Source organism: Atractosteus spatula, chromosome 7 (assembly GCF_055471065.1).
Source record: "Atractosteus spatula isolate fAtrSpa1 chromosome 7, fAtrSpa1.hap1, whole genome shotgun sequence".
NCBI lineage: Eukaryota > Metazoa > Chordata > Actinopteri > Semionotiformes > Lepisosteidae > Atractosteus > Atractosteus spatula.
Window position 1 is genome coordinate 4,885,311 of NC_142712.1, and position 12,809 is coordinate 4,898,119.

Sequence of the window (12,809 nt, forward strand, 5' to 3'; positions counted from 1 at the left end):
CCCACTGGAGCTGCCTTGCACGGACCCCCTGTGCGTTGCAGGATACAATGAAGAACAACGCTGCTCATTAAAGTCATATTGCATGTCCATCTTATAAGCATTAAAGCAGGGTGCCGCATGAGACCATTTTGTTTTGTGAACGTGATGTCTACCCGGTAGTACTAACACATTAATCATAAATGTTCTTCAATCATATTACATCTGGCAAAACATAACATAATGCCAACCTCCTTACATTTAAAATTCACATTTAAAAGCCGAAAGACAAAGTTTTGTAAGTCTGTCCAAAACAACTTTGTACGTACGGGTAACCGATAAACGTGTCAAGCGTTTGTTTTCCAGTCTTACAGAACACGCATGAATCATCTTTTTTATATCTGAACCTGGAGAGCGTTAGCTGAACGGGATAATACCTAAAACCTTTAAATGGTATTTCCGGAACCTTGTTTATAAGGCAATATCTGTCAGGGGGGTTTTCCAAGCTTTTTGCAACTAAGAACTCAGTTTCAGTTTGACGCTTCAGAAGCAGCGCTTGTCTTAACTTTATAGGGCGGGTTTATCGCAACCATGACGTAATAGGAAACGTCACGTCCACCCGGAACTATTAGTCCTGTCATTTTAAGCCATCTGTGCTGTGCGCGTTGGCGTGTTTCATAGATTATATTCTTACTGCTTCACAGAAATGTTACCTTACTTGTCCCTAAGGTAAGTCTGTTCATATTACATAGAGCATGTTTAAACGAATCACCCTTATCTCTTTTTCTCAAGTTTGTGAAGCTTCTGCACTGTGAACCAAACTCGATTTTATCATTGTTTATAAACCATTACGGTAAATAACATTTTTATCAACCGCCCTTTAAATACAGATTATTTCTAATAACGGGAGGGTAATCAGATTCTAATCTCCAGGTGTTTGGGGTGAAATAGTCCAACAGTGATTACATTGATAGGCGTGGTCTCAGAAACGAGCAGTCTCGTCGGCATGTTGTCTCAGAATTTGTAAAAGTGCAATGAAGTGCAGAATTTAAAAACAGTCATTAAGGAAAGGCCCTGTGTATTCGCACAGAGCGGTATTTATCTCCTCTCTGGTGTGTTTGGTGTGACATGCTGTTCAGGAAATGTCAGGAAACGCGATGTGCTTGTTCTTCAGGCTGCGGTTGCTGAACGCTGTCTCCGCTGTGGCAGCCCGGGCTCTGTCCTCCGGCTCTGCGGGGTCCCAGGGACGGTCTCCTGACATGGCGGAAGGTCAGCTAAACACAGCGTTTGCTTGTCCCCATATCCACCTCCGGTTTCTGTCACAGAGCAATATGGTCATAGGCATTTTGTGCATTAGCTCTCATGCCAAAGAACCCCAAAACGGCTTACAATACAATACTTACATACAGCAGAGGATCCACTTCCTTTCCCACTAAAGTGTAGCCACCACCTGGGAGACGCACAGTGGCCATTCTGCACCAGCAGCCCCACCTGGGAGACGCACAGTGGCCATTCTGCACCAGCAGCCCCACCTGGGAGACACACAGCAGCAGTTCTGTACCAGCAGCCCCACCTGGGAGACACACAGTGGCCATTCTGCACCAGCAGCCCCACCTGGGAGACGCACAGTGGCCATTCTGCACCAGCAGCCCCACCTGGGAGACATACAGCAGCAGTTCTGTACCAGCAGCCCCACCTGGGAGACACACAGTGGCCATTCTGCACCAGCAGCCCCACCTTTGAGATGCACAGTGGCCATTCTGCACCAGCAGCCCCACCTGGGAGACGCACAGTGATCATTCTGCACCAGCAGCCCCACCTGGGAGACACACAGCAGCGGTTCTGTACCAGCAGCCCCACCTGGGAGACACACAGTGATCATTCTGCACCAGCAGCCCCACCTGGGAGACACACAGCAGCAGTTCTGTACCAGCAGCCCCACCTGGGAGACACACAGTGATCATTCTGCACCAGCAGCCCCACCTGGGAGACACACAGCAGCAGTTCTGTACCAGCAGCCCCACCTGGGAGACACACAGTGATCATTCTGCACCAGCAGCCCCACCTGGGAGACACACAGTGATCATTCTGCACCAGCAGCCCCACCTGGGAGACACACAGTGATCATTCTGCACCAGCAGCCCCACCTGGGAGACACACAGTGATCATTCTGCACCAGCAGCCCCAAAAGCACAGCACATCTAGGGGAGGAGTGAGAAACCGCTTCACCAGTTGATTTAGGAAATTTAGGAAGCTGAATTTTAGGTAGGCCGTTTTAGAACTCAAGATAGGACTCTGGGGTTAACATCCTAAATGTGTTATATTAATGAAAGGACATTCTCATACAGATTTTCCAAGGCCATACAGTGTTTTTGGGAAGAAAAAAAATGTTTTTAAGACTGGCTGTGTGCTATCAATATTTCTTATAAGGGATTCAGGTACCAAAATAAGATAGGGTTTCAGTACTGTACTGCAGTGTTATGTGTGGTTCTGATTCGATGGAAAACTTGTGGAGTTGCATAGAATGTTGTTAAATTAAATGTCTGGTTTAGTTTTCCTCTTAGTTATTCTGCAGGGTTAAGGGTGTTTTACAAAGCATTGGACCGTATTAAAGTCAGTTGTCAAGTTAAGAAAAATTGACATTTTGAAGACTTGAGTATTCAGTAATTAAGGAGTTTTATTGAATGTTTATTGAATGTTTGTGGGGCTACAGATTTGCCAGAAATTTGTCTCCAGAGGAGTCAGCCAGTGTGGAGAGTGCTAGATTTACAAGAGTGCAGAAGATGAATAACCCTGAACGCATACAACACCTGGGACCAGATGCTTCCCAGACAGTTTTAATCTCCACTTTTTACTGTCTGCAAACTGCATTGTTCCATCTTGCATTGTTTTCAAGTTTGGTCCTCATTCCATGACTTAGCCTTGTTTTTGTGTTTCTGCAGGACATTCGCACTTGCTTGTGAACGATGGTGTGTTGGTAAAAACAATAGCAAACCAGCATGTGTAACACAATCTAACACCTGCACGTACTGTAGGCCACGAGCTGGGCACTTATTCTACCTAACCCACCCTGAACTGGAAAGGAATTTACAAGGAAGTTCTTTGCAGATTGGAACTTAACATTTCTGTCAGGTGTTGTTTTGCCTTTGAGGCAATAGATGGATTTTAGAAAATGTGAGAAATTGAAGATGTGAATAATTGCACGGGATATGTCATTTCCTTGTAAGTTTCCTTACAGCCAGCAGCACAAGTCTTTTAAATTCTCAGTGAAAGCAAGTTCTTTCTACTGAGAGGTGGGTAAATAGCATTACAAGAGGGATCAGGATGGAGAGTGCTTGTTGCTTTGCTTTGCATGATTATATATGTATGCGCTTATATTTATAAGTATAAGGTGTGTGTATATACCATTAACTGTTGCCTTTTGCATTTCCATGTTGTTTTAGTTTTTGTTGGTGTTCTACGCCTATAAATTCACGTAGTGAAATACATAATCTCTCTGCTGCTACGCATGATTGTGTTCATTTAAGTTGAAAAATAAAGTAATTGTTTTTGTTTCATCTTTACCCCCTTATGTTAAATTATTTAAGGAGGAAAATGATGTGGAATGTACTATGGAATGTGGATTTGCAACAGTTCATGTAAATGAATTCTTTTTTTTTTATCAGTTAGGAATAGACTGAGGCAGATAGTGGGAGCTTCAACTAACTGGAGGTATAGTATTTAATTCTTCATGGTGTGTCATTTTTAATGATATGTTTTGTTCCGACTTGTTTGAATAAAAAGTTTGGCTAAGCTTTGGGTGTAAGTGTGCCATTTACTGTATGTGATTAATTTTGACCTCCCTGAGGCACTTTTTCATTCTTGTTTAATACACTTTTCTGTCAGTCTCTAGATTAAGGTCGGATGTGGGTGCCTTCAGAAATAAAAACTCTTTTCTGCAGTTTAGGGCAGGCAGGTGGCTGTCAAGGGCGATTTCTCAGTGTTTGTTGTTTCAGTAAAACCTGCTGGGAAACTTTGATTTGCTAGATATAGCTCCAGTGTGTAGTGTCTCTAGTCAACTTTGGTGCTGGAGCATTTTAAAATATAGAAGTTAGATGTTTTTCATGTTTTTTGGAAATACTTCTTAAATTTCTCCTTGAACAAATTATTTAAAAAATGTTTTACTAGAACATGTAACACTTGTGTGTGTCATTAGATGCTGCCTTCTAGTGTTTTACCTATGAAGACTCCAAGACCTGAAAGACTTGGTCGCTTGTCTAGGTACTAATTACACTCAGCTGGTATTGCTTTAGGTTTGAGCAGGGAACCGTGGCAGCCTGGCTGCAAAGGAACAAGTAAAGGTTAATTCCGCACTGAAAAGCAGAAAAGAGAAACACAGGCCATGCTTCAGGTCTGAGGGAGAGAGAGGGGAGTGAGCAGGGATGTCAGGCACAGGAGAACGGAGGACAGAGCCGGTGAGAATGTGCACACAGGTGTGAAAGCCTGAAATCACAACTTTCACACCTCTTTCCGCAGATCGCCCTTCGTTTGGACACCTCTCACCTGCTCTGTCCTCTCCTTTGACTTAAATCCCTGCCACCCTACTCGCTCTCCCTCACACTGGGAGAAGGCTCTACAGCTGGAACGTGTTTCTTCTTGGTGCTGTCGCGTGTGGAACTAACCCTTCCTTCTTCCTGGTGCTGCTGCACTCGGTCTCTCCTGATGTGCGTCTCTGTGCAGCGACCACCAGCAGGCCCTGCGGGAACGCGCCTCGCTGACCTCCCAGCTGGCCACGTGCCAGGAGGACCTGCCCGCTCGCAAGATGAAGGACAGTTACATCGAGGTCCACCTGCCCCTGGGCAGCCAGCCGGAGCTGCGTGAGAAATACCTCAACGTCCACAACAGCGTTAGGTAAGTGACTGGCCAGCCGGGGCCTCACCTGGGGGCCCACACGTGTACTGGTTTGTGTTCCAGCAGACGCTGGTTTGTGTTCTAGCGGAGTGTCCTCTTTCAGAAACGAGCCCTGGTAGGATTCGTGTGAAGTGGTTCTTGCACGTGATCACGCTGGAGGTGGCCTTTGAGCTGTCGCGTTTCAGAAGTGAATTGATCTCCCAGCTTTCGAGTAGAGGAACCAAGCTTGTCAATGGTCCGGTCGAGCAGCTCACCAGATCGATCGAGTGAAGAGCTCGGCTGGGTTCTGAACCAGCAGGGGGGTGGTCACATGGGACCAGGTCAGCAAACCCCTGCCCAAAATCTGGAGCAAGCAGATCTGAGGTCTCTTGGCTCCGATCTCATACTCGCATGCCTCCCACAATACTCCCTGCTTTGGAAGGCTCGTGCTGTTTACACATACAAGAGTGAGGAATAATTATTGCACTTACTTCAGTGCTTTACCAACCTCGGGCCCCTAAGCACAGCCCTCTCCTGTGTGACGGACAGCAGCCCCACTGCACTGCAGATCAGGCATTGAAGTGAGAAGCTGAGGCCAGACAACAGGATTAACACTCCTACTCTGTAGTGATCAAATAGCCAGGATCTCATGACAGGATGACACCTCCTCCAGCACAGTGTTACCGGTCACCGTTCAGGCGCACTGGATCAGAAATGGTTTTCCCTGGAGGTCTCACACCCCAGTGCTGACCAGGCTCTGCCTTGCTGAGCTACAAGCTGGTAACTCTGCTGTCGGTCAGACTAGCCTTGTGCGTATCGAGACTCTGCTTCCCGGTCCGTGGTTCTGGGGCCGGAGGCAGTTTCAGGCCCAGCTTGTGCAGAGTGAGGAGAGAGGGAGAGTTCTGGAGAGAAGGGGGTTCAGTTTGCCACAGCTGTGCTGTTTGAACTCTGGCTTCGCAAGTCTTGTGAGAGTTCAAGTCTGGGGATAGAGCAGTTTGATATTAATTAAATGTTTCAACAGGTTCGGACGAATCCTTGAAGATCTCGACAGTTTAGCAGGTATGTATTTTGTGTGTTTGCAGGTTTTATTTTTGACTTATTATCAGCTGTAACTATGAATTGAATAAGTCAATTATCTAGAAGTAATTTTTTCTACTTTCACAAAAAAATATTATTTACTATAGAATAACTCCATTGCCAATGTTTCCTATGGCAAAAGGGCATTTTGGGGTTGAATTTTTGTAATGACAGAAATAAACTAAACGCTACAATTAAAGTGATCTCCAGAACTGTTACACTACATGGATAATGTACTTAATTCTATAGTTCACCCAGTAATAGTCTGCAAATTCATTGCCTATTCACTTAAACTGTTTTGATTTTTTTCAAATATTCAATTAAGTAAAATGTGTGTTACTGTAAGTGTCTTTGTTCCTCCTAGTTCTTATCTGCTACTCCCACACTAAAAGGGATACACCTCAGAGATCTCCGCTGTCCATAGTCACTGCGCTGGTGGACAAAATCGGTAGGTGTTTCTGTACTAGAGCTTGTCCAGCCTTTGTTACTGTGCTGTAGTGGCGAATGTTCAGGCATCAGCTCATCCTATACAGTCCTTTGTAATTGCACCTCAAGTTGCATGTGTTAGAAAGTGTGTCTGGGGAAACTAGAGACAGAGGTCTTTCTCTATAAAGCACATCTTGTTGTTCTGCGGTTTCAGCAGTGACAGGGCTGAACTAAAACGGAGCGAGCAGCAGCTGGTTCACTTGCTCGTACTCATTTCACGTTGGTGAAGCACAGTTGCAGCTCTGGAGCACTGGTGCTGGGTTTTTGGTCTGTTCTTTCAAAGGTTGGTGTACTGTATGTGTTCCAAATCTTGTCCAGTGAAAGGCTTCAAGATGGAAGTACTCCAGAACTTACTTTTTTTCAGTTCGTCTGACATTTCAGTGACAGACCATGCTCCTTTAAAGCAGAGTACTATGGTTTTGCAGATATGAGGAAAAACATCATCTACCCAGACTGCGACATTAAGTTTACAGGCCATGTGACCTGGGTGGGCAAGACCTCAATAGAGGCCAAGATGCACATGTCTCAGGTAGGGGAGGAATTGCAGTCTTCCAGAGTCTGCTGTCTTTCTCATTACACTTGTGTGCATGCAGTTTAGTTTGAAAAGTAGAAACATAATGTGCGTTTTAATAATAATTGTATATATTGTACATACTGTATGTACACAGTACTAAATTTTAATCTGTTAAAATAATTGCTAAAAGGCCATGTTCAGCAATTAGTAGTATTATAAATCTCTTCCTCTGAGTGTGACACACTAATTGGGCTTGCTCTTTAGGTGAATTGTGAAGTAAAAATTGTCAACTGCATCATTCATGCAGTGCTGTGAGAAAGCTTTGAGCATCTTACACACAGTCAAGAGTTACAGCATCTGCATACTATGAGCAGCAACAATAATAATCTCATTGTGTTTCTGGATTAAGAAGGAAAAACACTGATCTGAACAGCGCAGAATGTGTAAGAATGTTTCGTTGCAGTGTATACTGTAGGTCCTCCAATGTTACCACTTACCATTGATGACATACTGGGTTTATTTTCAGAATGTTTTTTTTTTCTGGAGTAAAAACTGTTTTCTGAAATGAGCTATACAATGTTAGGCTGTAAACTTACTGGGAGACAATGGAAAGGCAAAATAAATATTTTCACTTCATCACGCTTAAGCAAAATGAGCCCAGTTTCACTTTGCTGAAACTAAAACATAGCTGAAAGATTTGTCATGTGGGTCATGTGGACTCTTTCCTCAGTACCATGATGGTGCCTACAGTCCAGTTTTGGATGCGACTTTTGTCATGGTTGCCCGGGACCCAGAGAACAAGAGGTGAGTTAATCTTGGGTGCAGAACGGCCGTCTGACTGCGTGTCGAAGCGGGAAGAAAAGATGAACTTCTTGATTCCCCTGCTCGTATTACAGATGCACAATCCCTTTGTTCGTATAAAGATTGCCTTTATAAAGCCTCAGAGCTTTGCACATCCTGAACGGGCTTCCTCAGCTTTCTCGGGAGCCCTGTGACTGCAGCAGCTGCCCGTTTCGTGTCAGCGGCCAGATTCTCGCCCCACGAGAGTGGTGCGCCGCCCACGTGTCTGACAGTCCGCCGTCGCCACGAGCTCCACAGAGCTGTGTCCGGGACGTGACGCGGACAGTCCTCTGTATTAACTGTCGGCGTTCGTTTGTTAGGGCTGCGTTTGTCAACCCGCTGCAGCCCGACGGCCCAGAGGAGGAGAAGCTCTTCCAGCAAGGAGAGAGTAAGGAACCCACGCGTGCCTCTCCGCATTCTCTTCCCCACTGTCCGACTCGCCGCCATGCCTGCTCACCTCTATTTAGGAGGAGCTGTATTTCAGGACACTGTCCCTCACGTATGGCAGTGCATCGTGTTGCCCAGTCATCCCTTTTCTAACTGCTTCATCCAGTTCAGGGTCTCGGGGAGCCGGAGCCTGGTCCGTCAAGCAACGGGCACGGGGCAGGGAACACCCTGGACACGATGGCAGTCCATCACAGGGCACACACAGACGCGGACAAAAACGCACACACTCACACTGGGGCCGGTTAGCGCCCGCACAGGTAGCGTCCCAGGTCCAGACTCGAACCCAGGGCCCCAGTGCTAACTGCTGTGCCACTGTGCTGCCGTATTATATTATCTGTCCACCCGAAAATGAAAATGTAAAATGAATGTATAAAACATTGATTACTACTGGGGCGGTGTGGTGGCTCTGTGGCTCAGGTTGCCAGTTCAAATCCTGCGGCCGGCAGAGGGATCCTACTCTGTTGGGCCCCTGAGCAAGGCCCTGAACCCCAACTGCTCCAGGGGCGCCGTGTAAATGGCTGACCCTGCGCTCTGACCCCCAGCTTCTCTCTCCCTGTCTGTGTGTCTCATGGAGAGCAAGCTGGGGTGTGTGAAAATTACTAATACAAGAAATTGTATATGGCTAATGAAGTGATCTTATCCTCTTATCTTTAAGAGGCCATATGTGTATTTTTCTCACGCTTCCCCGCAGTTAATAAGACGAGGAGGGTGGAGCTGAGCACAGCCTCGCTGCTGAAGGTGGCTCCGACGGCCGAGGAGCGGAAGGTCGTGCACAGCATGTTCCTGAACACCCTGGACCCCAAGTCAGTCTGACGGCGCTCTGCTCTCACCTGAGAGAGGACCCTGCTGTCCCGCTGCATGGCGAGCCCTTACGATCTCCTTTCTTCCATCCTCCTTGAGCCTTCTCACACGAGCGTGAACTTACACTTATTAATGTCGCCTCCTCGAAGGCCCCGAGCCGAACTCGCTCCCTGTCTGTGACCTGGAGCTCCAGGGAGCCTCTCCCACTTCTGTAGGAGGCATGCTTCTTTCGGTAGTGCAGTGTTGTAAAAGCCTGAGCTAGTTTAAATAGCCTTGCAAGACTGCACCCGTGTGTAGGTCGAGGCAAACAGCAGAAGAGCAGTAGGCGAGTCATGGGTTCAGACTCCTGGGTCAGGAGCGCTGGGTGTTATTCATTCAGCCTCGCTGTTAAGCCCCCCTCTTGGGTTGCAGGACGGTCAGCTTCCGCGGTCGCGTTCTTCCTGCCAACTCCGTGTGGATGGAGGATGCCAAGCTGAAGGGGCTGGAGATCTGCCACCCGCAGGTACGCTGGGCCGGGAACCGGAACAGATGCATCCCTCTCGGGTCTGAAGAGCAGAATGTCCACAGTTCAGACCCGGGACGGGTCTTCTTGACTCGGAGCGAGATGGAGTTTGCGTTTGCAACATTTGAAATGCGCTCCATCCTCTGGGTCTGTGCTTTGCTCACTTATTGAGCATGTGGGAGTATTGCATGGCCTTTGCAAGATTTTACGTTTTTCTTGCCTCGACTTTACACTGTAGTATAAAGTGAGGTAGAAAAACAGCCGGTGTTAAAACTGTCTGCTGTTCCTGACTCCAGATGACCATTCAAAGCAGTGTTAGTCATAGGAAAACTATGCTTCCCGCTACTGTAGCTTGACTTGATGACTTTTAGAAAGCAGGAGGCCAAGAGTTGAGGAAATCCCACTGTATCCCTGCACCAGACCTGAGCTCTCACGGCTGTGATGTGCAGTTGAAGCTGAGTGATATGGGTGTCTGTTTTTCTTCTTCAAAGGAGCGCAACATTTTCAACAGGATATTCGGGGGTTTCCTCATGAGAAAGGCCTATGAACTCGGCTGGGCCAACGCCTGCTCCTACGGGTGAGAGTGCAGAGTGCACGATGTCTCCGATTTCTGTTCTGGTGCCTGCCGGCTTCAGTGTTTGTTTTTTAAAAGTGATTTATAACGTTAATAGTTTGGTTTTCTGTGTGTGATGAAGTTAGAAACAGTGAATTTGTTTGGACTTTCGGTACACACGAGTTAAATACCTGATACAGAATGTCCCATTTATATCTGACACATTCATGTGTGTAATAAAACAAAGGTTATTAATGGAAACTACAGTTTTATTAAATTGTGTTGATGCAAATGTTTTGCCTTACTACACTCTGGATACACTACAGATCTGCTTCTTTTAAATTACATGGGTAAATGATGTGCACTACAGTTGATGTTGATCACAATCTGTCTTTAACAATTCAAGAATGTGTTATCACATTTATCAAAAGTAGAAGAACACGAATTTGTTTGCTCTGCAAAATCTGTATTTTCCTGTTTCTGACCTTCCTTAGACCTGTTAAATATCAATGTGTCCGATATGAATGGGACAGCCTGTATGTGTGCTCTGCTGAAATGTGGGTGTGCCTGTGTGTGAGATTGCCTCTGGGTGTGTCCCTGCAGGGGGTCCCGGCCGCACCTGGTGGCCGTGGATGATATCCTGTTCCAGAAGCCTGTGGAACTCGGCTCCCTGCTGCTCCTATCCTCCCAGGTGAGCTCAGGTGTACGAGGTGAACCTCACCAGGTGAGCTCAGGTGTACGAGGTGAACCCCACCAGGATGTTGTACTAAGAGAGTCTACCTGTTTCTTAGAGAAAGGCATGCGTATTGTGTCAACCTGGATGTTTTCATAGCACATGCAGGGCACTGACAGCTTGTCTTGTTGGCTGCAGTTCTTCATTTGAGAGGACTAGATAATTTTTCTTTTCTAATGTTTTTTAGGGAATTACTCAGTGGTTTGTCAATGAAAGGTTTTTGGAGCACGTGCAATGCATTGCATCTACCTGCCTGATGTATTTTCTTGATGTGTTCTTGCCAGGTATGCTACACAGAGGAAAAGTACATCCAGGTCAGAGTTCACACAGAAGTGTTTGACCCTTTGACCCGGCAGCACAACACTACCAATGTCTTCCACTTCACGTTCTGCTCGCAGGAGGAGGTCCCACAGGTCTTCCCCAAGACCTACGGAGGTCAGGGTTCACTTCGTTCATTTCAGTGTTTGTTTTAATTCCACTAGCCTGTCCCAGAACCCACTTTAACGAACACTTACAGTACATACTGTCACAGAAAATCTCAGACTTGTTAAGTGTAATTCTAACTGAGCTCCAGAATGAAGTCCACAGGGCCTGCTGAGGAAAGCTGGTGTAGCTGCAGGGGTGAGTAATTCTGATGTGCTTGCTGCTGGCAGAGTCCATGCTGTACTTGGATGGGAAGAGGCACTTTGATGTAACCATGAAGGGAGTTACAGTTGCCTAGCTGAAGGCCAGACGGACAAGAGGATCCCACCACGCTCCCAGCTCTTTCCAGACTGAAGAGCTGCAAGATGGGGGGTGACTCCGAGTGTTACATCAAGGTATTCAAAGGAACATTAAAACACATTGTACCCCGGGTGGGGAAGCATGACATCACCCTGAATCTCCACCAGGGAAAGAATGGAACTTCGTCCGGGACAACGTTGCCTTCGTCTCCGGTCAACCGCGTGGCTTTATACTACAAGACTTGGGGAAAAATGCAATTCACAGAAGACACAGGAGTACCTGAGTGCTGCTTGGAGGATCTGCCCCATGTGCTGTCCATGCGCTATTCTGTTCTCAGCTTTGCCTATCAGCACCTATTTATGCATGATGACACTACTGCCCATAGAGTGACTAAGTGCTATATTCCAGAAGCTTGGAGGATTGGTATGGCTTCCCGATCAGTCTGTAGCCTCGAGATTAAATACAACGAAATACATGACCACCTCTAATCTGAGATTATGAGATACAATAATCACTCATGCCAGAAACTTTGATATATAAAGTTCTGGCCAAGACAGGATCTCATATCCTCAGACAGGGGAATTGTTACACTCCTTCAGGTTCGTCCCACGTTACGCTGTAGGAAACCTGCTCTGAATTATACTGGTCAACATGTGGCAGGCAAAGGGGTTTCAGCCTTATAAAGAGATTGATATAAGAGCTTAATTTTAAGATTTTTGCTGAATGTACCACACGTCTCTCATATGGTATGCTTTTTAAAAAAAGTTTTTCCTTTTTCCTGTTCTTTAGCGATGACAAAACTAGACTTGTATTCTATTTGGTATATTTGAAAACTATTTACTTTACCTGTATAACAAGAGGCAAGACGTCCTTGGTGTCTGCATGTAAAACATGGACAGATTTCCTCTCTGTGTAAGTGGATCAGGTGTGAGCTTTACAGTTCTTTGTAATCCCCAATGAAAAATAAATAACTTTTTATTAAAAAAAGGGACATTTTGCTTTAATGGTGCATAGTCAGAAAGTCAACGCAGGTAAATCAATTTTATGCACTATTGTGCAGCAATTTTACAACTCAAAGAATCATTTTTTTACAAAATGCCTATTTTTACTTAAACAACTTATTTATAATGAAATATAAAGGTGTTGCTTCATGTAAAGGTGAAAAGAACACTGTGCAGAACCATTTTTCTTATTTGAAACAAGCTCATTTGCCAATATATTAGATGTTGTGAATTATTAACCTACCTTTCTATTAAAAAAAATACTTCAGGTTAACCCTAATCCTTAC

At 45.8% G+C, this 12,809-nt stretch overlaps 1 protein-coding gene across 2 annotated transcripts; it reads left to right on the forward strand.

The window, feature by feature from the left end:
- The first annotated feature begins 587 nt into the window (after positions 1 to 587).
- acot9.1 (acyl-CoA thioesterase 9, tandem duplicate 1) lies at positions 588 to 12,508 on the forward strand. 2 transcript variants are annotated; one of them, XM_088920774.1, is made up of 16 exons: positions 588 to 705; positions 1,151 to 1,245; positions 2,919 to 2,945; positions 3,642 to 3,687; positions 4,696 to 4,866; positions 5,867 to 5,904; positions 6,287 to 6,370; positions 6,834 to 6,937; positions 7,653 to 7,726; positions 8,083 to 8,150; positions 8,901 to 9,012; positions 9,422 to 9,512; positions 10,004 to 10,089; positions 10,669 to 10,756; positions 11,083 to 11,233; positions 11,452 to 12,508. In XM_088920774.1, the coding sequence occupies exons 1-16, from the start codon at positions 683 to 685 to the stop codon at positions 11,517 to 11,519; spliced, it is 1,326 nt and encodes a 441-aa protein (XP_088776900.1). In that variant the 5' UTR covers positions 588 to 682; the 3' UTR covers positions 11,520 to 12,508. The 2 variants fall into 2 exon arrangements, with proteins under 2 accessions (XP_088776900.1, XP_088776901.1); XM_088920775.1 differs by lacking the exon at positions 2,919 to 2,945.
- Positions 12,509 to 12,809: the final 301 nt, after the last annotated feature.

What these genes read in the sequence shown, in the direction of transcription:
- acot9.1 (XM_088920774.1), top strand. Translation starts at nt 683, where the DNA reads ATGTTACCTTACTTGTCCCTAAG. An exon ending in GCTCTTCCAGCAAGGAGAGA is followed by an intron (nt 8,151 to 8,900) that starts GTAAGGAACCCA and finishes GCTTCCCCGCAG; the next exon opens with TTAATAAGACGAGGAGGGTG. An exon ending in CTGAACACCCTGGACCCCAA is followed by an intron (nt 9,013 to 9,421) that starts GTCAGTCTGACG and finishes CTTGGGTTGCAG; the next exon opens with GACGGTCAGCTTCCGCGGTC.